This window comes from Corythoichthys intestinalis, chromosome 7, assembly GCF_030265065.1.
Source record: "Corythoichthys intestinalis isolate RoL2023-P3 chromosome 7, ASM3026506v1, whole genome shotgun sequence".
Taxonomy (NCBI): domain Eukaryota; kingdom Metazoa; phylum Chordata; class Actinopteri; order Syngnathiformes; family Syngnathidae; genus Corythoichthys; species Corythoichthys intestinalis.
In genome coordinates this window covers 23,586,997-23,612,595 of record NC_080401.1, presented here as the reverse complement: position 1 = coordinate 23,612,595, position 25,599 = coordinate 23,586,997, and the positions used below count along the sequence as shown (strand labels likewise).

At 42.2% G+C, this 25,599-nt stretch overlaps 2 protein-coding genes across 2 annotated transcripts; both read left to right on the top strand.

Moving 5' to 3' along the window:
* Positions 1-439: 439 nt before the first annotated feature.
* On the top strand, positions 440-16,281 carry LOC130919332 (uncharacterized). The gene is made up of 5 exons (XM_057841932.1): positions 440-541; positions 7,333-7,616; positions 10,623-11,159; positions 14,526-14,739; positions 15,772-16,281. The coding sequence occupies exons 2-5, from the start codon at positions 7,349-7,351 to the stop codon at positions 16,007-16,009; spliced, it is 1,257 nt and encodes a 418-aa protein (XP_057697915.1). The 5' UTR covers positions 440-541; positions 7,333-7,348; the 3' UTR covers positions 16,010-16,281.
* Positions 16,282-20,038: 3,757 nt separating this feature from the next.
* Positions 20,039-24,921, top strand: ndufs7 (NADH:ubiquinone oxidoreductase core subunit S7). Its single transcript, XM_057841541.1, has 8 exons — positions 20,039-20,083; positions 20,369-20,405; positions 20,665-20,736; positions 20,937-21,057; positions 22,664-22,843; positions 23,501-23,547; positions 24,149-24,237; positions 24,689-24,921. The coding sequence occupies exons 1-8, from the start codon at positions 20,068-20,070 to the stop codon at positions 24,784-24,786; spliced, it is 660 nt and encodes a 219-aa protein (XP_057697524.1). The 5' UTR covers positions 20,039-20,067; the 3' UTR covers positions 24,787-24,921.
* The last annotated feature ends 678 nt before the right edge of the window (positions 24,922-25,599 follow it).

Below are 25,599 nucleotides of genomic sequence, written 5' to 3'. Positions count from 1 at the left end.
TACATGCAATAACACTTTTCAGACACCAGGGGGCCTGCCCCCCTTAAAATCCGCTTATAACTGCAATTGGGCCCTTGGCCGAATGTATGGGACCCCTGTTCTATGAATGTAATAAAAACAAAAAATATAGGAAATTTAAAAAGGCCTGCATGAAATGGTTAAAATAAAATGTTCAAATTTAAAAGAATAATAAATAATAAAGTCATTAAATCACTATTAAGCTTTGAAATCAGACTCCCCGTGAAAATCTGAGGCCAACTGGGAACTCCAACACAAACTGGAAGTTAAGTGCTTGCCCTCCTCCTGCTGCATCTCCTCTGCTTTATTTGCTCCATATGGTGTTCGACATGGTACCCGGGAAAGGGGGGGGGGTGCTGTGGGCGGAGGGAAAGGCTAGTATTTTGTCCGACCTGAAATTTGATTCACAAGTTCGGGATCCTGGAAGACAAAAAGAAAAGGCAGAGGGGGAGGGAAGAAAGGGTTTCTTTTTCTAAACACCAGAGGCATAAACCCAACAAACAACCTGCAAAATACAGAAAATGTAAGTTTTTCCTCAAAGTTTCGTATATGCAAATTACTAATTAAACTTTGGGATCACGTTGTTTTATTAGTATCTTCGTTTGATGCGGCACGGGCGCAAAACAAAAGACACCAGACTTTTCATTGCGCGGTTAATTATGACAGAGATTTCGCACAAGATGTTCCACATTTTGTTCCGTTTTGAGTCACATATGATCAGAACCATCTTGACCCCACGTTTAAGAGAATTCGATTGGAATTGCACAACACAGCGGGAAAGGCTTTTTCCCCAAAGCGGGAGAAAAAGCGCACCACTACGCGCATTTTCCACATGCAGACAACCACTGATTACTAGCTCCAGCACTTATGTGGTTTTATAGTCATCAAATTCCCTGGATTTTTTTTTTTCTTCGTTGTGTTTGAAAACAACTAAAAGTCAGAATTTAGTGCGGAGATTCACATCGCGGGTGTGCGCCAAAACGTCACTGAACGTGAGCCGCACATGTCAATGAAAGTCAACGTAGATGAGCAATTTGGAGCAACAAAAGGAGACGCGTGTTTCTTGTTATTGTGACGTCAAAGTTATTTAACATGTCCAAGCACACGCAGAGCGGGCGTGGACTCACGTTTGTTTGTTTTTTTTTTATTATGTTGGTTGAAAGTGTTGTGAAAAGGAGCCCAAATGCAGAAAACGTAGAATTGAGTCTAATCAGTGATTAGATTAGATTAGATTAGATTAGTAATCACTTATTTCAGTTTCCATAGGTGGTAATTGTATTTACGGAGGGTGATCATGTTTTGATTTCCAAAAAAGAGCAAGACGACACTTAGCCCGGCTTCGAGATACTTAAATTTTACATGAAGTAAACTCAAAGATTCCTTATATTTAAAGTGTACCTCCTCCGTCTGGATAGAAAATTTTAGTTTTATAGAAAATAATAGCTATAAAGCCACAATGAATTAAATGGGGATTTGGGGAAAAAAAAACTTTTTTGTATTGGCGAATCCTTGAACAAAATAATAGCTGTCTTTTCAATTTTGACTATACAAATAATCTGAAACAATGTTCTAAATAAACTGACAAACAACTCAACCATCATGTTTCTAAACTCAGCAGTTGAAAACTACATTTCCCATAATGCCTTGCGTGGTTTACCTCATTGACAGCTAGCACTGGTGTTTGGCTGTTCCTTACTACTCGGCAAAGAGTACTGTATACTCGGTCCTACACGATGCTCAGCGCGCTTGCGCAAGCATCCGCACACATGCACACATCGGTTAGAAGCGGCGAGTACTCACTATTTTTGTTTTTATTTCGTTTTTTAGAACCTTTTCATTGCCTCAAAGATTTTCTTAAAGCATTTTTTAGTATGTTCTGCCTGTAGGCATCTGAACAAAACAAGTTTAGAGCGCACGGTAGTACTTTGGGTGTCAAATTCGACTAATGTAGGACGTTTCGCCGATGTTGGAGATTTTGGCAGAACACCGGTAGCCGAGGCAAAAATCAAACATTGCTATAAATTTACAATCATCAGCAGCATAAAGATGCAACACTAAATGTGATTTTGCAGATTAAATCATTACAAAGCTCCGACAGAAGTCAATTTGTATTAAAAGTAGAATAAAGGTATTTTCGACTAAATTACACTTTAAGGTACATGATAATTTCATTATATATATTGAAAACAAGTCTTAACAATTGGCCAGGCTCTTTGGGAACGTCACAGGCAGCACAGTAAGGTTGTATTCTGTGCAAATCATCAGTTAAAAAAACCCGGACATTTTCATGAATTTATAAAACCTCGCCGGACGCCCTGGACAGGATGTAAACAGTGGACATGTCCAGGCAAAAGAAGACGTTTGGTCACCCTAATTTAGTTTTGTAACCCCCCAAACCTTAGACTTTTAACACTTTCAGGAACGGTGTTCACATTGGACAGCTCTCAAAAGCTGACATTTAAGGATAACACTTTATACAAGAGACTATTTTTTTGTAATTAAAATACAAATAAGCATTATTTATGATTTTTATTTGTAATCATTTGTAATATATATGATTATAAATATATTTATAAATAAATACAATGCTAATAAAAGCTAAATTAATGAAATTAGAATGAATCAAACCAGAAACTCTGGTCACCGCCCCAACAATAAAGTAGATTTTTGTCATACTGTATTTCTCAATGCATGCCAATGACAGCAATATACGTCCAATTCATTTAAACTGGGAGGACAGGCCATAAATGCTTATCTTTCAGTGCCGACTGCCGACGCTAGACGTTCAATCATTTTGACAGGGACTAGAGTCCTTGTCAAAATGGGTCTGACGCCATAATGGCAGCCAGTTAGTTAATGACGGCCCTGTAAATTTAAAACACTCATGTACCAAAAAAAAAAAAAAAATAAACTATTTCATGTCATTTAATGTTAGATTGTTTTTGATATATGAATAAAATAATGAGTGCACTCGAACTGCTATTGAACTAATCTTTATCTTAATGTAAATTATTGAGACCCCTGTTGACCCACTCGAATCATTGCGACCCGAGCGTCTCTCACGATTTGTCGTCCGTGTCTCTGCTTTCAAAACCAATCAAGGAGTGACAAGTTCATGATGTCATTTGGCTCGTAATACAGATTTAAAATGTAATGAACGTAACTGTACCAACTGTACGTATGGCGCCTCACCCACTCGTCAATCAAACATCATTTTCTGACGATTTAACCTTATAGAAAAAAATAAGAATTAGACATTAGGAATAAATAAAATAAGAATTTTTAAAAAACGGTTTGGTTGTGGGGTTAGGAATAAGCATGACTGAATCTAATAAAGTTTGGAGAGTTTTGAACAATGAAATCATTGTAGGGCAACGTTTAGTGTTCTTATGTTATCAAAATGCCTTATATTTTCTCAAATTCGTCCTTGCCCCCTGCTGGCCTAATTACCACGACGCCATCGTGAGTAAAAAACTCTAATCTTTTCATTCTTTTCCAAATTATGAACCTTGGGGCTAATATTTTTACATCCTCTTAGTTGGGCACCAGATTACTTGTCACAACTGGGGGTGACGACCACTGTAAGAAAATTGGTGGATTAATGATAATGGGAAGTCATTTTCTCCTCCGTGAGTCATCACCTTATCGTGGTGGAGGGGTTTGCGTGTCCCAATGATACTAGGAGCTAGGTTGTCTGGGGGTCACCCATGGCAAACAGGTCCTAGGTGAGGGGCCAGACTAAGCGTGGCTCAAAATGACTCCTTATGATGAAAAAAATACATGAACTCCAGTTTCCCTTGCCCGGACGCGGGTTACCGGGGCCCCCCTCTGGAGCCAGGCCTGGAGGTGGGGCTCGAAGGCTAGCGTCTGGTGGCCGGGCTTGTCCTCATGGGGCCCGGCCGGGCACAGCCCGAAAAGGCAACATGGGTTCCCCTTCCCATGGGCTCACCACCTGTGGGAAGGGCCAAAGGGGTCGGGTGCGCAGAGAGTTGGGCGGCAGCCAAAGGCGGGGGCCTTGGCGGTCCAACCCCCAGCTGCAGAAGCTAACTCTTGGGACATGGAATGTCACCTCTCTGGCAGGGAAGGAGCCTGAGCTGGTGGGTGAGGCAGAGAAATTCCGACTAGATATAGTTGGACTCTCCTCCACACACAGCTTGGGTTCTGGTACCAATCCTCTCGAGAGGGGTTGGACTCTCTTCCACTCTGGAGTTGCCCACGGTGAAAGGCGCCGAGCAGGTGTGGGCATACTTATTGCCCCCCGGCTTGGTGCCTGTACGTTGGGGTTTACCCCGGTAGACGAGAGGGTAGCCTCCCTCCGCCTTCGGGTGGGGGGACAGGTTTTGACTGTTGTTTGCGCTTATGCACCGAACAGCAGCTCAGAATACCCACCCTTTTTGGAGTCCTTGGAGGGTGTGCTGGAGAGCGCCCCCTCTGGGGACTCCCTCGTTCTACTGGGGGACTTCAACGCTCACGTGGGCAATGACAGTGAGACCTGGAAGGGCGTGATTGGGAGGAACGGCCCCCCCGATCAGAACCCGAGTGGTGTTCTGTTATTGGACTTCTGTGCTAGTCACGGTTTGTCCATAACGAACACCATGTTCAAACATAGGGGTGTCCATATGTGCACTTGGCACCAGGACACCCTAGGCCGCAGTTCAATGATCGACTTTGTAATCGTGTCATTGGACTTGCGGCCACATGTTTTGGACACTCGGGTGAAGAGAGGGGCGGAGCTGTCAACTGATCACCACCTGGTGGTGTGTTGGCTCCGATGGCGGGGGAAGTTGTTGGCCAGACCCGGCAGACCCAAGCGCATTGTGAGGGTCTGCTGGGAACGTCTGGCGGAATCCCCTGTCAGAAAGAGTTTCAACACCCACCTCCGGCAGAACTTCTCCCTTGTCCCGGGGGAGGTGGGGGACATTGAGTCCGAGTGGGCCATGTTCCGCACCTCCATTGTTGAGGCGGCCGATCACAGCTGTGGCCGTAAGGTGGTTGGTGCCTGTCGGGGCGGCAATCCCCGAACCCGCTGGTGGACACCAGTGGTAAGGGATGCCGTCAAGATGAAGAAGGAGGCCTATCGGGCCTTTTTGGCCTGTGGGACTCCGGAGGCAGCTGACAGGTACCGGCTGGCCAAGCGGACTGCAGCTTTGGCAGTCGCTGAGGCAAAAACTCGGACATGGGAGGAGTTCGGCGAGGCCATGGAAAACGACTTCCGGACGGCTTCGAGGAAATTCTGGTCCACCATCCGGCGTCTGAGGAGAGGGAAGCAGTGCACCATTAACACTGTGTATAGTGAAGATGGTGTACTGCTGACCTCGACTCGGGACGTCGTGAGTCGGTGGGAAGAATACTTCGAAGCCCTCCTCAATTCCACCGACACGCCTTCCTTTGAGGAAGCAGGGTCTGGGGACTCTGAGGTGGGCTCTTCGATCTCTGGGGTTGAAGTCACTGAGGCAGTTGGTAAGCTCCTCGGTGGCAAGGCGCCGGGGGTAGATGAGATCCGCCCGGAGTTCCTAAAGGCTCTGGATGTTGTAGGGCTGTCATGGCTGACACGCCTCTACAACATCGCGTGGACATCGGGGACAGTGCCTCTGGATTGGCAGACCGGGGTGGTGGTCCCTCTTTTCAAAAAGGGGGACCGGAGGGTGTGTTCCAATTATAGAGGGATCACACTCCTCAGCCTCCCCGGTAAAGTCTATTCAGGGGTGCTGGAGAGGAGGGTCCGTCGGGAAGTCGAATCTCGGATTCAGGAGGAGCAGTGTGGTTTTCGTCCCGGCCGTGGAACAGTGGACCAGCTCTACACCCTCGGCAGGGTCCTTGAGGGTGCATGGGAGTTCGCCCAACCAGTCTACATGTGTTTTGTGGATTTGGAGAAGGCGTTCGACCGTGTGCCTAGGGGAGTCCTGTGGAGGGTGCTCCGGGAGTACGGGGTACCGAGCCCCTTGGTAAGGGCTGTTCGGTCCCTGTACGACCGGTGTCAGAGTCTGGTCCGCATTGCCGGCAGTAAGTCGAATTCGTTCCTAGTGAGGGTTGGACTACGCCAAGGCTGCCCTTTGTCACCGATTCTGTTCATAATTTTTATGGACAGAATTTCTAGGCGCAGCCGAAGCATTGAGGGTGTCCGGTTTGGTGGCCTCAGCATTTCATCTCTGCTTTTTGCAGATGATGTGGTGCTGTTGGCTTCATCAAGCCGTGACCTCCAACTCTCATTGGGGCGGTTCGCAGCCGAGTGTGAAGCGGTTGGGATGAAGATCAGCACCTCCAAATCCGAGACCATGGTCCTCAGCCGGAAAAGGGTGGCATGCCCTCTCCGGGTCGGGGAGGAGATCCTGCCCCAAGTGGAGGAGTTCAAGTATCTTGGGGTCTTGTTCACGAGTGAGGGTAGGAGGGAGCGGGAGATTGACAGGCGGATCGGTGCAGCGTCTGCAGTGATGCGGACTCTGCACCGGTCCGTTGTGGTGAAGAAGGAGCTGAGCCAAAAGGCGAAGCTCTCGATTTACCGGTCGATCTACGTTCCTACCCTCACCTATGGTCACGAGCTGTGGGTCGTGACCGAAAGAACAAGATCCCGGATACAAGCGGCCGAAATGAGTTTCCTCCGCAGGGTGTCCGGGCTCTCCCTTAGAGATAGGGTGAGAAGCTCGGTCATCCGGGAGGGGCTTGGTGTCGAGCCGCTACTCCTCCGCGTTGAGAGGAGCCAGTTGAGGTGGCTCGGGCATCTGGTTCGAATGCCTCCTGGACGCCTCCCTGGAGAGGTGTTCCGGGCATGTCCCACCGGCGGGAGGCCCCGAGGTCGACCAAGGACACGCTGGAGAGACTATGTCGCTCGGCTGGCCTGGGAACGCCTTGGAATCCCGCCGGAGGAGCTGGCTGAAGTGGCTGGGGAGAGGGAAGTCTGGGCTTCCCTGCTGAAGCTGCTGCCCCCGCGACCCGACCCCGGAATAAGCGGAAGATAATGGATGGATGGATGGATGGATGGGAAGTCATTTTATAAATGTGTTGTGAACATATGTGGACACTAAGTCCAGTCTCTTAATCATGATTGTATATTTTATTGTTTAAATCATTATTATATATGTTTTAATATTTGCTATGTCCACATTAATAAATTATATTATGTAGAAATAAATTCGAACATTTTTAAAGTTAATTTGTCTTTGTGTATTATTTGTCACTGACAGGCAATGAGTTACTGATACACGGGACTGACTTTGAATGCTCATGATTCAGTGGCAGTGCCATCAATGAAAACCAATGAGTTAAAAGAGTCTCATTTAAAGGGTTAAATGCTTGTTGATTGGTTCTATTCTATAGTCAGGCACAAGGCTACATGACGATGAACACGTCAGGGCTTCAGGCCAACGACGGGCAGAACGTGAAAGAGCTGGACACCATGAAGGAATCTATCAGTGACATTATCAACCAGCTTCAAGACATCGACCCGTCCAGGCTCTCCTTCTCCCCTTTCTTGGACCTGGATACTCAGATCTGCATGGCACCCGTGTCAGACAGCCCAGAGTCTTCGGTGGAGGAGCTGCGCTCATCCTCCGGATCCCAGGGCTCTCTGGAACCGCCTCCATTGGCTGAAGAGACAAAGAGTGAGTCCCCAACAGTTTTTTTTGGGGGGGGTGAAGTAAAATTGGTGTCCATTTTTGATCCAATTGCTCCTAAACATGCAGTTTGACTTTGAGAACAAAACCAATTGTGAACTTGCATCATTTTTGACCAACACAAATGCCTTAATGTTCAGTGCGCTTAGAGCAGACATGACCAAAGTCCAGCCCGGGGGCAAAATGCGGCCCGTGGTCAAATTTCATCCGGCCCCCAGCCTCTGTCATAAAATCAATAATGTCTGGCCCGCACACACTTTATAAATTAATCAGCAGTACTGCTACCAGCATATGAAGTAGTTTACACACTAAATGCTGCTCCTCATTTATCCACTAAAAGGCAGCAGCACTCTAAGCAACATTACCCCGTGTGACCCTTTACTTCCAATTTTCTAAAATGGCGACAATCAAAAAAAAAAAAAAAAAATGTTGACTGTGACGGGCAATGCTTCAAGGATAAGTGGAAATTGGACTATTTCTTTACTAAAATACGCAACAACTGTGTCTGCCTCATTTGCAAAGAGACAGTCGCTGTTTTTAAAACGTTCAATGTGAGGCGATATTACCAAACAAGACAGGCTGACATGTACGACAAGATTACAGGGAAGATACGAAGCGAGAAATTGAAGCAACTTGAGCCTAGTTAAATTTCACAGCAGTAGTATTTTGCAAGAGCTCGAGAGTCGAAAGAGAGCGCAGCAAAGGCTAGTTGCGAGATTGTTGAAATTATTAATTTAAAAAAAATAATAAAGCAAATGTGACACACAGAATGGGTTGCTAAAATTTGCTTAAATATATTCTTTGTAAAAGACGTCAGCCAAGGTCGGCCCCCCACATTTTTACCAGACCAAATCTGGCCCCCTTTGCAAAAAGTTTGGACACCCCTGACTTAGAGGCTTCATATAGTCAAGTACGTACTTTTATGTATCTAGTTTTCTGACCCTGTCACCATGGTGATCTCATGTTCTCTCCACACAGTCACACACTCTCCTCCGTACCACACTCACATTCACTCACCCATTCACACACTTTAACTCTGGCACTTAGACACACACACACTAACAATCTCTGTCACACACTTACCCACATGCTTTACACCACTTATTATTCACTTTTTGGCAAGGTCACCCACACAACCATCAGCACACTTTAGTTAGTCACACACACACACAGACTCATAAACTTACCTTCACTTACAGTATATTCCCTCACTCATTGGCTAACAATTTCACTCAAACAATGCTGCACACAATCCTACTCATTTGTCACTCGTTCTCAATTTCTCACACACTAACTCATACTCTCACCTTCACTCTCATTTACCTGCTCTCACACACTCATCTCACTCTTTCATTCAGTGACTTTGAGACACTCACAGATTTGCACTCAACACACACCTGGTTTTCATTACCTCACTCACTCACTCACTCACTCACTCACTCACTCACTCACTCACTCACTCACTCACTCACTCACTCACTCACTCACTCACTCACTCACTCACTCACTGTCCTTTACCTGCTCTCACAAACACTCACTCACTCACTCACTCACTCACTCACTCACATTTACCTGCTTTCACACACACTCATCTCACTCTTTCAGCCATTGACTTTCATACACTCACAGATTTGCACTCAACCCTACCACCTGGTTCTCATTACCTCCCTCCCTCCCTCACTCACTCACTCACTCACTCACTCACTCACTCACTCACTCACTCACTCACTCACTCACTCACTCACTCACTCACTCACTCACTCACTCACTCACTCACTCACTCACTCACTCACATTTACCTGCTTTCACACACACTCATCTCACTCTTTCACCCATTGACTTTCATACACTCACAGATTTGCACTCAACCCTACCACCTGGTACTCATTACCTCCCTCCCTCACTCACTCACTCACTCACTCACTCACTCACTCACTCACTCACTCACTCACTCACTCACTCACTCACTCACTCACTCACTCACTCACTCACTCACTCACTCACTCACTCACTCACTCACTCACTCACTCACAACACACACACACAATCTAAAACTCACACTCACCTCACACTTAACACAATTGATTTTCCTCAGATATTTTTTTTTAACTGCTGCTCCACACTATATAATTGAAATGACAAATGAGAAAATGAAGGAAAAGGCAGTAAGGGGTAACAGGACCAAAGTTTGCTCAAATGTAACTGGCCCTGTATAGCCTTTTACAGTGCTGTATATGTAAATCGCTATCGGCAATGCCTATACAAAAGTGACAACTTTGTTGATCCAAGCGTGGGGAATGGAAACATTATGCATTTTTGTCATGCAATTGTCAGCCGGAAAGGCTGGAGCCAGGATCTAAACTCACAACCTCATGGGCAGTGAGAAGTGCTAACCAGTCATCTAGCCTATTAAATGAACCTCTTTTGGGCTTGGCGGGGATATCGGGATACCAATACACTCAGCCGTTTTTAGACTTTTCTTGCTAGATTATTAAAACATTATTGGTGAATGTTGACTCCAAATGCATTGATGTCAAACAACCTCAAACACATTCCTATATCCAGAACTTTGGGAATTGATGGGAAGTGACAAAGCAGATCATTTGGTCAGGGCAAATCGGGGTATTTGGCCTCGCTATGGTTTAATTAACATGCCTACTATGGGGAAAAATGAAATTGATGCGAGAGTCCTCCAGAGCAGTGGTCTCCAACCCAGTCCTCAAAGGCCCGCTGTGGGCGGTGGTTTTTGTTCCTGTCCATCCAGCACAGATAGGTGAACCAATGAGGTTTCTGCTAAAAAAAAAGCAGCAACTGACTGCACTTGTAAAACACCAGATTGGTGAAAAAGTTGTCATTTGTCTGGTTGGAATGAAATCCTGCACCCACAGCGGAACTTTGAGGAATGGGTTGGAGACCCTTGCTCCGGAGGACTGATGTTACTGTTTGCTTGTAAGACATTGTCATAACATGTCCCTCTGCTTTGAACACTCCCAGGCCTCTGTCTCCAGCAACCAAACAATGGCCTTCACGAGGCAGAAGTGAAATCTGGAATGTACCTGATGTCTCTTTCCACTCCAATCACCGCAAAGCACAATTTGGCCACACCAGTGGAAATCTGCCTTGGCGGTCCAACCATGTCTTCTGTAGACATCCCCAATGGCAATGACAGAAGGAAATTGAGCTCTGAACCCCTTCAACCTGACGGTTTTTCAGATGAGGCCCAAGCCCTGGTTGATGCACCCCCAGACAGTGTAGAGCTGTCAGTGTGGAGCCCAGAAGGTGGGCTGGACACCACAGCAGACACACACGAGGCGTCCGCACGTGGTCGGCGCTGCTGCTCGGGTAAATGCTGTATGCGAGGAAGAGTCTGCGCATTTCTTTCAATGCTGGCCTCATTCTTCTGTGCACTCGGGATTCTCCATGCACTTGACACCTATGTCGTCGTCATTCTCCCCGACTGCTCCTCTGACACCTGCCGGGTCATCTTCACTCTCTGTTGCTGTGCGGTGGCCACCGTCCCCATCCTGCTCGGTAGGCATTGCTCCCAACACAAAGCACAAAGATTAGAAAGGATTCATTTTGTCTGACCGCCTCGTCTTGGAATGTTTCATTGTGTCCTGTCCCCTTTAATTTTGGTGCACTTTCAACCTCAACACAGCAGACGTCTGCTCGTGCCTGTGGGAGGAGTGTTCCCTTGCCTCGTGTGTCTGTTACAAGCCATTCATTTGATATTCTTTCAGAAGTAGTTTGCTCACTAGTAAGACAATTCAGCAGCATCGCATTTGTAAGCTTGACCCGAGTGATAGTATTGCACTTTTACTATATATTTCTGGGAATATGTAGAGCTTCATCAACAACTAACAACTACACTACTAATAGTAGTGACAAATTTAAGTCGGGAAATTTTCAAGTTACACACTTTACGACTTTTTACGATTAGCCTCTTGCCCTGTGATAGGTGAGTAACAGATCCTAGGTGCTACAAGTTAGATGGCATAAGCTAAACCTCGCCCCAAGCTGTGTTGAAAATTTTGACATACAGTCGTTTTAAAATTTTGTTGACTTAAGCCAAATTTTGCCCAACAGTTTAGTTGCACTTAGGCATGTGCTGGTATGATATTCTGACGGTATGATAACCTTAAGCAAAAATATCACGGTTTCACAGTATTGCAATTAAATCTCTAAAGTGTGTTACGATGAGATATCTGGGTTAAAAAAACAAACAAAAACAAAACACTTTTCTCCATTGAACAGGATTTTTATTTTTCAAAACATATTAGCAAATTTGAACGCAAGTATAATGTTAAGTAAAAAAATTTATATATTCAACATAAAATTAAAATAAATGCAGTCCTTTAGGTGAGCCTAAACCCACAGCTCAACATTCTTACCATCAGAACAAAAATAAGTTAATTATTTTCTATGAATATTTATACCTCATATCATGTTTACATTATACACACAATCTTTCTCAACACAGAGAGTTGCCAGAGAGAAAAAAAAAACATGTTTTACCACTGCTGGACACACTAAACACGCTGGAGTTAACTCTCGTAGCTGGTGGCAAACATTCACGACAGAACTAACCTTTACTTTTGTATAAATGCGAAATCATATTGGAGGTAGAGGTGTGCATCGGCACTGCCCTCACGATTTGATTCGATTATGATTCGGAGGGCCACGATTCAATTCGATTCGATTCGATTCGGCAATGCATCGCGATGCATTAAAGTCTGGGATGCATTAAAATTCTAAAGCAAAGCATATTTTTCGTGAATCATGAGGCAACACAAGCGGTCAGACATTAAACAACTTTTTATTGGCTCTTGTGTCACTCCAGGTTGAAGTCAAATGAAAATACTGATGAATGAAAATGAAAATAAATATAAAAAAAAAAAACAGATCACAGCATTTAATTAGTGCTTTGAATGAGACTAGGGCTTTCTCTTTTTTTTTTTTACACAAAGTAGCAGCCTTTCACACAGTGTAACATCTGAACTTCTGTGCAAAATCAGTAATAACAGTCACTGTATTTTAGTCACAACGACCCATCAATAAAAATATTCAAGTAAATACTAAAGAAAACGACAAAGAAAATATTGTAGTGCAGCAGCATCTTTATCGCAATATCAATCCATGGATCAGTTCAGTTGCAAACAAAACATCAACTAAATTGCAATGTAGAACAAAAGTAAAATGTAGGCCTAGCCAACTATTTATGTGCAATCAACTTAGAAATGCAATCAGTAACTACCAGATAACAATAAAAAATAATGAATTAAAATAAAGTGCAGCAGCATTTTAGCAGCCATAACAATCTGTTTCAACATGAGGAAATATCAGTTTTTTGCAATCGAGAGAGCAGAGAGATAGTAGAGGTTAGATCGGGCCTAAAAAATTCAGCCCGACACAACACGGCCCGCTGGTATTGAAGCCCGACCGGGCCCGATCAATTAACTAGATTTGCAGGCCCAGCCCGAAAAACCCGTATTTAAATTTTTTTTTTATTTGTTGGAGTGACGCGAAAAAAAAACAAAAAACGCAGCAGCAGCAAATTATATTCATTTCTTCGAGTTGGCAGAAAAAATGCAAGCATGTTTAAATAGTCTACATATTTTTATGATCATTATAAAAACATTTACACAACGAAATAACGCCGGGAAAGTTTGATATAAAAAGAAAAACATATGTTTTTGCAAACACACAGAGGAGAAGATTCAAAAGGATCACATTTCTGTTGCCTTTGTGTGCATAAATAAAAGTCTCCTTCGTAACGAATTCTCAGTTGGCAGTTTTGCCATTTGCCAAGTTTTCTTCATGTTTAAATAGTCTACATATTTTTATGATCATTATAAAAGCATTTGCACAACGAAATAATGCTGGGAAAGTTTAATATAAAAAAAATGCAGTTTTGCAGACACACAGAGGAGAAGATTCAAAAGGATCACATTTGTGTTGCCTTTGTGTGAATAAATAAAAGTGTCTTTCTTAACGAATCGCAAGCGCCACAGCGGGAGGAGAAGAAGAAAAAGCGGGCGGCGCCACTGATTTCATGTGCGTTAGGACATAACATAACAATGGCTAAAGCAGAAAAAGAGGGAGCGAGAAAGATTATTGATGCACCTAAGACATTGAAAGCAAACATCTGGAGACATTTTGTCTTCTACGAGGTTGGTGGGAAACTTGACCAGAGTTATGCAGTGTGTAAAAAATGAAACATGAGAATAATAATACTAATGGGGAAACCAGATCCGTTGCATCACCAGAATTGTGCAGGGAAGATTTTTGAACGTACTTATATATTTTAAAATGCGCTGAATCGATTCGGCTTGTTGCCCGCATCGAATCAAATCGTCCATGCCCCGCATCGGGATGCATCGCCCCATCGATTATTGTTGACACCACTAATTGGAGGTACTGGCTCCTCGGCAGCTACCCTCCGCAAACATGTTTTACATGTCTGTGGGCCCTCCTCCTCTAGGCTGCGGCTGTCTGTAACTTTTCTGTAGCCGAAGTATTCCCATGCCAGCGATTTCGTTTTCTTCAACGGGGGGAAAAAAGTTCAGGAGTTTCACCTCCTCCAGCCTTCGTGTAGTACAGCTGACTCACTGACACTGAGCAACAACCGGTGGGGGAGGGTTAAGCCTTGCAGCTGCAAGTGAGAAGTTTCTCCATGCATTTTTGAAAAGTAAAAAATGGTTAATACCTTAGGGGCGGTATGACAGAAAATTTTTGCGGTTTAGAAACCTTGACATTTTCATACCACGGTATACATTGAAACCGGTAATCGGCACATGTCTAGTTGCAATATTAAACTATACATTCAAACTTGTTGACAAAGAGCTGATTCTCCATAGCCACTAAAATGTCTCATGTCTCTGTCCCCCACCACCCCAGTAATGATCTTAGGTGCAGTGTGCCGCTTTTGTACCGCCTCATTTGGCTTGCAGGATGCACCTTCCAAAAGACACGTGATTCAGCAGCTGTTTGTCACTTCATCCTTGGAGTTGTTGTTCCTCTACACTCTCAACCTCGTTGTCTTGGCAGTCTTGGTTCCTAAAGATGAACTTAAGTTAGTACCATTGCTGATGGTCATGTTCATTCTGGGCAGGTAAGTCTGAGCTGTGTCTAGAGCTGAGGTGAACGGGGGGTGCGCCAATGTCATTTGATTTCTAAAATGGATACTGGGCCAGGTTAGAATTTTTCAATGGAAATATTAAGGGTGAAAATTAACAAATTTAAATATGAACACTTTTCTGTTTTTTTAAAAAAAAAATTCTATCCCTTGCAGGGCATTCATTGAACTCATTGGCTACCATTGATGGTGTTAGACGGCCAAACCATTTTGAATTATTTATAAACTATAATATTAAATAATGATAATAATATTTCAAAAATATTTAATAATTGCTTATATTTTAATTTGTTTAGGCTCTCCTATCCAGTTAGATTACTCATTAGTGATTTAAAAAATCTTACGAAAGGACGCTGGATTTTAGTGAGTGAAATAAAATGTTTGACACTAATCGAAATAAATAACAGATCTAAAGGATAGCGCAATCAGAACTGCTGCTCGATGAATGAATAAAGAGCAAAAAAGTGAAAGTGGAAAAAGCATTTGTATTTTTTTGTCGGAAAAGAGCAGCATTAACCTGTGTAAACTTATCATTTATATAACAGAATTGCTTTGTATTACACAGGACAGCAGTAAGTTTAGTTGTTTAAATGATGTTTGCTTGCTGGCTATGAGATTTTACTTTTGTAAAATGAGTGCCTCACATCAACAAAGGCTTTGAAACACTGAATAGGATAAGGAATTCTGCCTGCGAGGGGTAATTTTAATATTCTTTTGCAGCCACTGCTATTCATGTGTATGCTGTGAACTTAGAGTGATCTATTTTTTGACTCAAAATGACCACAATTACAATGTCATCAAACCCTAAAAGCTTAGACTTGTACACGCCAAGTGTAACAGGTTGACCGTCTTTCACATTATAATCTTATTGGTAAATATATATTAAATTGTAGATATTAGAGCTTGGCCAAAGGCTGTTTTGTCAAAGGCAGTATTTCTGTTTTTAGATGTGGAGTACTGGTTGTTCTTTATATATTATCTGCCCTGATGTTCTTTCCCTCTAAACAGGCTTGTATACTGGGCCAGCCTGAATGTGTGCCGCTCCATGCGAGGCTTCGGCTCCGGCCTGACTGTCTTCCCACTCATCGCCTTGGTGGTTCGAAATGCGATTCTGATATACACCATGTTCCCGAGAGAGCCGTTATTTGCCTTTGAGATCCCGTCAATCCAGACAGTGGTGGCCACTGAAATCCCAGACTCTCAATTAACACGTGTGCACTCCTTAAGGAAACCTTTTCAAAACTAGTCATTCCTGTGGTCTGCAGTCCAGGAAAGCTGCAGAGGTTGCCACGATAACCATGAGTTCTTGATGGCTTCACTTATTTAAATCCTCCTACTGGACTTTTGATAAAGAGCTCTTGGCCTGATGTGGCGGTGGACACCTTAAACCATGCCCAATTCCTCCACGTTACATTCAAGCTATTCTTTAAAGTTCTTAAATTTAAAATGTTCATACAATGACATGAATATCATCCACTAGTTGGTGTGGGCATTGGGTTGCTTTGACATAGTTTGGAGAACAATTCTAGGGAAAAATGTGAGTGCTTTTACACTCGTCTGCTCCGAATTCTGCTGCTGACTGGATATCTTGTTGCTGTTGGTGTGTATATTGTGCCTGTAATGGACAAAATAAAAATAAAAAAATATAATTTGCAGATCAATGTTTGTGGCTAGACAATATTAGTGTTTGACTATCACGCTTTGAGCACCTTTATAGTGAATGGCATCTTTTTTTTTTTTATTTTTTTTTTTAAGTCACTCCACATACACTCATGCCATGATATGAAGTATATTAACATTTCATTTATAGATTATGTCAATGTTATCAATTTATAATTACCCTAATTTTCGGACTATGAACTACTACTTTTTTCTCCTAGCATGCAATACAGCGCTACATATGTAAATAACAATCAAAATTAATGTTCTGTGCTAATTATATATTCAGTTACTGTTCGAGTTATTTTAATAATTGCTTGTTATGGTATTTGGCAACACTTTATTTTACAGCTGCATAAGACTGTCATAAGACCGTCATAATTATGACATGAGACTATTGTTGGCATTACTGAATGCTTATAAGAGATGTCATTAAGTGTCATCCAGCAAATTATGTTACTAATTCCATTTATCTCATGCTCGGATCTTTTACATCCATTCAAATGGGAGATTATTTGCCGGATAACACGAAATGACATCTGTTATAAGCATTCATTAATGCTCACGACAGTGTCATGTCATAATTATGATTGTCTAATGACAGTCTTATGGCGCCACTGTCAAATAAAGTGTTACCAAATACCATAACTAGTAGTTAATGAAAATGGAATAGTAACTGAAGAAATAATTGGCACAGAATATGAATTTAAATTTTATTTACATTTGTAGTGCTGCAATGCATGCTAGGAGGAATGTTGGACAACACTGTTGACAGCAGGTGGCAGAAGAGGTTGACTGAAGTTCAAAGCTTCATGGTGGTTCATTTAGTCTTCTGACAGTTGTATGATGCCGCTGTTTAATAAAATGTTACCCGTTAATATCTTTTGGTGTATATATCCCATAATACAGTGCGGATAGCTGGGGCTTATAGTTCAGTGCGGCTTATCTATGAAGAAATGTCTTTTTCGTGTCACATTTGGTGGGTGGCGGCTTATAGTCAGGTCAGCCTTATAGTACGAAAATTATGGTAATACTGTTTTGACGTTGGTCACTTCAGTAAAGAATTACTACTATTACCCAGGGGTGAAAGTGGCTAGAATTTCTTGCCAGAACTCCCTGGCGTGAAGTTTGCCATGGAGCTATAAATGTTATTTATTTATTTTCATTTTTGGTGGGGGTCAAACCTCCTAAAACTACTGAAATGGAAAGAAAACTGTTTTGGCACAGTTATTTCTATAACACATACAAAAAATGTTTTTTTTTATTCAAAACTGTATTTCTTCAATGATTTACAAAATAAAAGGTAACAAAAACAGCAATAACCCCAACCTCCCATCTCCTAATTTTTATTTTTCCTCATTTCCTCACGTACTAAATGCCAAATCTCAGTTTTAACTACTTAAGAACATAGGATGTATATTAAAATTGAAGTTAATGTAAACATTTACTTTTGCTTTCTATTTTTAAAAATATAAGTAACATACATTCAGAAAAATAAGTAAAAATCACTTATATTATGCAGAGTGAAATGGAATATATTTTGAAGATTGCGCATTGACGTTTTAAAATCATATGTAAATGAATAAGTAGCTTCACATAAATGAACAAATATAAGTCCAAAGTGCACAATGAAACGAAGATGTTCTAAACCTCCCCATCAAAGCAAATAAAACTAAATATGGTAAATAAGCCTCCTCAACTCTTTCCTTGCTCTTAAAGATTTGATCCATTTTCTGTTGTATTGCCCTTTCTTTTTGTCGCATCAATTCAACAAACTTTTTTTTTTTTTTTTTTTTTGCTGTTCCAGAAAACATGCACATTTGAACCAATCAGAGCTAACTATCTCTGCTGATCACATGTCAGTATGTCAGCCAATTGAACGGATAAATGAGTCCAGGCGTTTTGCTTTGCATTCGCACATTGACGTGACTCATCATCGTCAGACTCAGATAACTGCAGCAGATGGGGAAACCTCCATGCCGTCCGTGGAATAAAATAAATAATAAATATCGGCAGAAACGGATTACGCCACACAAGCACTTTATTATGCTTGTTGTTAACACTTGTGTATGAAAATCTGATGTTGGTAGATTGTTTACTTCTTGGAGATGAAATGCACGTGTGGCAGCTTATCATTTCTTTTTTTTGACATTTGCCATCATACGAGGGGCATTCAAAAAGTAATGCACTCAAGTGAATTGCTCGTACATGATTTTACCAATCCTGTTTATATTTGGCACAAACATGATAGGACACACCTTTTTGCGATTGTTATGTGTTTTTCCTATTTTCAGATTTTTAGAGCTTAAACTAGCTTCCAAAGTGGCTGCCCCTCTTGAAGTTTATCAGAAACAAAGAGCTGTAATCGAATTCCTTGTTGCAGAGGGAGAAACTCCTCTGAGGATTCACAACCGGCTGGAAAATGTCTATAAGGATGATACCATAGACTATAGTACTGTAAAAAAGATGATTCACTCAAAGCAAGAATTTGACGTGTTTGGCTCAACTTGAACATGGCAAATGTGCTCCTCCAGCATGACAATGCATGTCCTCACACAAGCATCAGGAATCATGGAGGTCATCACTTCAATTGGATGGACTGTGATAACACATCCGCCATATTCTCCTGATTTGGCACCGTCAGACTACCACCTCTTTGGTCCAAAGAAAGAAGGACTCCGGGGCAACCGATATGGCAATGACGATGAAGTGATAACTGCTGTCAAGAATTGGCTTAGCGATCAACTGACTGAGTTCTACAACACTGGTATACATACCCTCGTTCATAGGTGGACAGTAGCTCTTGAGAGAGGTGGAGACTGTGTGGAGAAGTAAAAATGTAATCCTCACACTTGTACCTTTCTTTTTATGTATAATACATGTTGCTATTTTAATTTGTTTGTGCATAATAAAGTTGAGTGCATTACTTTTTGAATACCCCTCGTATTTTTGGATCAAAGCACCGTGTACCGGAACAGCATTCAGGCCCTGAATCTTATCCCGGTACTGCGTTCCGGCCCTGAATCTTATACCGGGACTGCGTTCCTGACCGTTCTGGCCCACTTGCACCCCTGCTATTACCTGTGTCTTTGAAAATATATATAATATGGATATAATTTTAAATTCCTCCAAGGTAATTGTTTATTATAAACAATGCAGTGGTGTGTGTACTGAGTAGTAATTTAAAAAAAAAAAAAAAAAGTAAAAATATTTTGGGGTGATTTTGTAACATATCAGGGAGGGAGCGCGTCACTATAAGACCTCAGGTTAGGGCACCTAAACCTCCACTTACCCATCAGAACAAGGCTAGTTGGCGCTGCCATTAGTGAGAGAGTTCGTTTTGCAGTCCTGGATTTACGAAATCACTGTAGTAGGGTTAAAGGTTGCTACAAACTGCATGCCCGTTCTAAAAATAACTCAACACAAACGAAAAGATGTAACGTTTTTAAAAAAAATTTTTTTTAATGCATATTCATGTTTTCTGATTATTATTAGTATATATGTCCAAATTGTAGCATTAGCCACTTTCCATGCTGAGAAAAGCGAAGCGATCCCTAGTTTGAAAAAAAAAAATGTAATCGCGGCGCCCCCTTGCTTCGTGAGCACGTTATTAACTCTTACCCGTGACGTAACGCAGTTTCAAAGATGGCGGCGTTGGTCGGTAAGTAATGTTTTGGATGAAATAACGCGTTTACGTGAATTTTAGAAGCTGTTAAGAAATTATTTGCAAATGGGCTTTTAAAATTTCCACACCGAATCTCTCAGTGTCGTATTTGTACTGGGTCAACATCCGGAGCAGGATTTTTTAAACGCATACGCACACTGACCTTGCTTGCTCCGTATGTTAGCCTGATAGCTAACAAATGAGGTGCCTTAATTATGTGACTTAGATACAATAACAATGGACAAATAAACTAAAATACTTGTATACACCGTTATATTGCAGTGCCCAGCCTTGCCATGTCTGGCAGATTTTGTACGAGGTAAGTGAATAAATTTGAACATATTCGCATTGAACAGCTTCACGTTATATGTAGCCTATTACATGTTCTGCTGGGCGCACGAGACCAAGAATGTACTCGTAAACAAACCCCTTAAATTTTATTTGATTAAGGTAGGCTCATCCTGAAAACACTGTTCAGAAACTTTAGAAAATGTCCCCCTGGCCTCTAATGAACTGTAACAATTTCAAATGTTTATATTATGATTTTGATGACTGTTTACCTGCTGTCTGTCCGACAGACCGATTTCGTCAGTGTTATCTCAACATAGGAGTCTGCACAGCACCGCTAAGAACGAAGCCACCTCTACAAGGTGAGATCCTAGTCACAGCCCACATATTGGTCCATACGGGGGCTGGTTATGATGCTGAAACCACATAAATGAAGAGTAGGAACGTCTATAATGGGGTGCCAAAAACCGTGATTCCGGCTCCTTGTGGGAACCTTTATAGTCCTATTACATGAATGTCCCTTCATCTGCTTGTTATTGTAATAACTGTGCACTTCTTGCAGCGTCCTTCCCGTCCGAGAGAAGAGTACAGCGGTGGCGGCTGCCAAGCCATCGTCTGTAGCCAGCAGCAAGGGTGAATATGTCATCACTAAACTGGATGATCTAATTAACTGGGCACGCAGGGTGAGTCGACAGTCTTTCGGGTTTGTTCACTGTTGCAATTCCACTTGAATTCCAAAAAGGCTTATTGTTTAATAATACTATAATAGAGACATGAACAACCTTTTGCTATGTTGAAGGAAACTGAAAAAGGGCCTGATATTCCACTCACCAGCCATAACATGTGCATGAAATTAGTTTAAAAAATAAAGAACAAACTCTTGTTCACCGACACACCCATGAACCAACAGACAATATGGTCGAAGCCCATTAAAAATTAAGTCACACACATTAATGAGAATGTCTGGAAGGGAAAGCCAAAATGACCTACTAAAATAGCATGAAAAAGAATATTCTGGGCATTATCACTGCAAATCGGAGAAAATTACATCAAGGTTTTGAAATATAATGAAAAAAATATTAATGCTAAGTCGTATTTAAATTAAAACCTCTCCGACAAAGTCAATTAAATGTTGCTATCTGCAAAGTACGCATTTGGTCTGGTGAGTATATAGCAATACACACAGGGCTTACCTGATTGTGCCAGAAAATGAAGCAATGTTTTCGTTGCCTGGTACACCAGACTCTCCGCTGTTCCGGCTATAGATTCTGCCAACCGTTCGGCAGATCAAATTCCTAGGGCGGAGCAAGCCACAGCAAACAGAAAGCGGAGTGGACAAATCAGCGACGGGCGGACGTGCCGTTGATAAAGCGACAAGAAACTAGCATGGGGGAATAAACATACGAGGAGAACGGAGAAGTTTATCCAACATGGCTAGCGTGAGATGGACTGTTGGTTTTACTGACTCGATGTGTTTTTGGTCATTTAAAACTGAATTTACCGCGGTTTGGAACATTTTCTCGGCTCTCCGGTTCGCCATCTCTGTTGTTGTGGAGACGACTTCCAACGTGCAAGAGTGACGTTGCTACTTAAAAACACGTCACGCAAATAAACGAATCTGATTGCACGGGTTATTTCGTTCTACCTCGAGAGACCAATGAGGAGATGGGTCCCAGACTCTTCTCACAGTGTTTGAAAAGTACAGGGAGAATAGACTGCCAGTGCTAGGCAAATGTTTGGTGGTTTTGAAACCATGTAAAAACAGCGACATCGTATGGTAGAATGAAATTACAGCAACTACTTCATAATTTGACAGAAACACACAAAACATTGATTCATACCTGAACAAGTCCAGTAAAAATTTAAAAATGCATGTTGAGAATATATTTGGTTATACGCAACCTATGGATAGATCACTTCTGTCTCTTTGTAGTATAAAATGTAGATGTGAGACAGAAAATCATTTTCCCAATACAGGATTCAATCCTGCTCGGGGAAAAAAACTATTAACTACTGCCTAACCACAAAGTGTCAACATGTTGAGCTATACTATAGACAAATATACAATATCTGACAGTTTTGAGTCTGAAGACGGCGGTTCATTAGAGTAAAACAAGCTTTGGTGTGTCTGTGGTGTTGCCCATCTAATTAACATAGAAATTTGTACGGCTGTGTTAGGAAAACATTCTACACAAAATGTATTATTTAATTTGTTGAACATATCATTTACAAATTCCTGTTCCCTTCATTATCAAGTACCCTTAAGAGCTGCTGTTTACCCTATCGCAGAGCTCTCTGTGGCCTATGACCTTTGGTCTGGCATGCTGTGCGGTGGAGATGATGCACATGGCTGCACCCCGCTACGATATGGACCGTTTCGGCGTGGTTTTCAGAGCCAGTCCCCGACAGTCTGATGTCATGATTGTGGCAGGAACGCTGACTAACAAAATGGCTCCAGCTCTGAGAAAGGTATTTTCATGGCATGTCATAGTGTAATCCATTGTTTTCCAACCTTTTTGCGCCATGGCACTCTTTTTGTTATAAATCCTGATGCACACCAGCAGAAGTTGTAAAATAAATACATAAATAAATCAGCAATTCTGTAGCGTATATTAATAATATAGTCCTTCTCACGAAAGTGTCTCAAATAGATAAATATAAATAAAAAATATTTTCTGAAGATATTCGTACTCACTCAATGTGAAAACTGGGTCTCTGTTTTTAGGTACTATAGCAACCAGACTTGAAAAGATCACTAGTTCAGCAATGTGGTAGCTAGCTTTAAAACCCCACTGTCGTGCCAGAAGGTACTTTACTAAATCAAATAGAGCCACAATCCACACAGTACTTTTGATCATAATGTAAACCATAGCTGGTCAATCTGCTGTTTTAATCCCAATTTGACACTCTTGTCCAGAGTAGATCTTGCTTCTCAGCCAAAATTGGCCAGGATTAGCCCAAAGATCAACTATAAACTGTAGAAAATGGATGTTTTTTTAATATCACACTGGATGGGTTGCAATCAGGCCAGAGACTGAATTCTTTGTATTAAGACAATTGAAAAGTCAGTTATTCATAATGTGTACCATTAAGTGTTTATATACAGTAAATACTTCTGTCCCGCAGGTGTACGATCAAATGCCTGAGCCAAGATATGTCATTTCCATGGGAAGGTAAGTCTAAAGCCACATTCACACTTGCACTGTTTGGTCATATTTAAATGGACAAGAGTTCTTTTTCTCGAATAGTCTGCTTCGTTTTCTAAATGTGAATGCGCATCCAAACTCTGGTCCACTGAAAAATCGTGGGTCTCGCTCCGCTTTAAGAGCACCCTGCTTCGCTTGTGAATGCAAATGGAGCAGGGTTCACTTATGCTATATTATTTGCAGCCCTACACTCCGAGGGATGTATTTCCTCTTCTACAGTTTTCCAATCAGTGAGTGCACTTTTGTCCACGTGATGCTCCTTGGAAAGTTCGGTTGGCGCAGTGTGAATACTGAACCTTTTCAACAAGTCATTTGCAAGTGTAACTTTCCAACTGGACCCTGGTCCTTTTGGTCTAATGAAAATGTGCCCTGAAGCACCAAAGTTCAAAGTCCAAACAATATAACATAGCATGCAAATTCAGTGTTAAAAAAATATATATATATATTCGCCTTTCCTACTTCTTGCTTTTTATCGTTATTGAGAATGATGTGTATTTTTTTGTTTTTTAATTTACTGTTGTTAAAATACAGGCCTGACCTATGATTGTTATAACTTTTGCTCATCCAGCTGTGCCAATGGAGGAGGTTACTATCACTACTCTTATGCTGTCGTCAGAGGCTGTGACCGAATTGTGCCAGTGGACATTTATGTTCCAGGTATACCCTTGGCACTCATAACTTACATTGAACATTTACATCGAGTATAAGTAATGTTGAATCAAATTGGTGCCTTGAGATGTGAGTTAAATTCATTCCATGACCATTAATTTAAAAATTTATTCAATGACGATTACTCAAACGACTCATTTCTACAATCAATTTTCCACAGTTAAATGAATGGAAATGCTGTTAATCCCTCCGGTCCCCCCCAAAACCTTTTTTGGATTAAATTTTAAAATAAATAATATTATCTTTTTGTACGCGAGTGAATTTCTTTTTATGAAGCGTGATTATGCTGGAAGTGGTGACTTCGGTGGTTTTACAATAGCATTTTGTAACATTAAACAGCGCGGCCTACTTGGAGAGTCTACTGTTTTGTCTCTCGCTCAACCCAAAATGTTGATTTAGCTTCCACCCCCTCCCAACACCTCTATTCTGCTGTGTACAGGCTGCCCCCCAACTGCGGAGGCTCTCCTCTATGGAACATTGCAGTTGCAGAAGAAGATCAAACGTGAGAAGAAGTTGGCAATCTGGTATCGGAAGTGAAAGGGCATCATGTATGACTGTGTTTGTGAAAAATTGGGTTTTAAGTGTTGTATTCCTGCTTTCATTTGGAGCATTGCTCCTCCTCAATGTAGAGCATCAAGAAATCACCTAAATAAAGTCAGTTATTTATCCATCCATCCATCCATCATTTGCCGCTTAATCAGGGGTCGGGTTGTGGGGGCAGCAACTTTAGCAGGGAAGCCCAGACTTCTCTCTCTTCAGCCACTTCAACCCGCTCTACCAGCGGGATCCCAAGGCGTTCCATGCCAGCCGAGAGACATGGTCTCTTCAGCGTGTCCTTGGTCGTCCCCAGGGCCTCCTGCCGGTGGGACATGCCCGGAACAGCTCTCCAGGGAGGCGTGCAGGAGGCATCCAAACCACATGCACGAGCCACCTCAACTGGCTCCTCTCAACGCGGACACAGAGTCCCTCCCGGATGACCAAGCTTCTCACCCCATCTCTAAGGGAGAGCCCGGACACCGTGCGGAGGAAAATCATTTCGGCCGCTTGTATCTGGGATTATGTTCTTTAAGTCATGACCCACGTCTCGTGACCCTAAGTGAGGGTAGGACTATAGATCGACTGGTAAATCGAGAGCTTCACCTTTTGGCTTAGCTCCTTTTCCACCACTATGGACTGGTGCAGAGTCCGCATCACTGCCACTGCTGCACCGATCCGCCTGTCGATCTCACACAACAACAACATTAAAAAAAAAAAAAAAAAAAGCTGTATTGAGGCTTGTTTTCAATCATGCTTTGTGCGCATGTTTTTGAACTGCCTGCCCTGTCTGCATTTTATTTTTGGAGCATAAAA

What these genes read in the sequence shown, in the direction of transcription:
- LOC130919332 (XM_057841932.1), top strand. Translation starts at nt 7,349, where the DNA reads ATGACGATGAACACGTCAGGGCTTCAGGCCAACGACGGGCAGAACGTG. An exon ending in ATTGGCTGAAGAGACAAAGA is followed by an intron (nt 7,617 to 10,622) that starts GTGAGTCCCCAA and finishes GAACACTCCCAG; the next exon opens with GCCTCTGTCTCCAGCAACCA. An exon ending in CACCGTCCCCATCCTGCTCG is followed by an intron (nt 11,160 to 14,525) that starts GTAGGCATTGCT and finishes CCACCACCCCAG; the next exon opens with TAATGATCTTAGGTGCAGTG.
- ndufs7 (XM_057841541.1), top strand. An exon ending in TCTGGCAGATTTTGTACGAG is followed by an intron (nt 20,406 to 20,664) that starts GTAAGTGAATAA and finishes TCTGTCCGACAG; the next exon opens with ACCGATTTCGTCAGTGTTAT. An exon ending in TGGCTCCAGCTCTGAGAAAG is followed by an intron (nt 22,844 to 23,500) that starts GTATTTTCATGG and finishes TCTGTCCCGCAG; the next exon opens with GTGTACGATCAAATGCCTGA.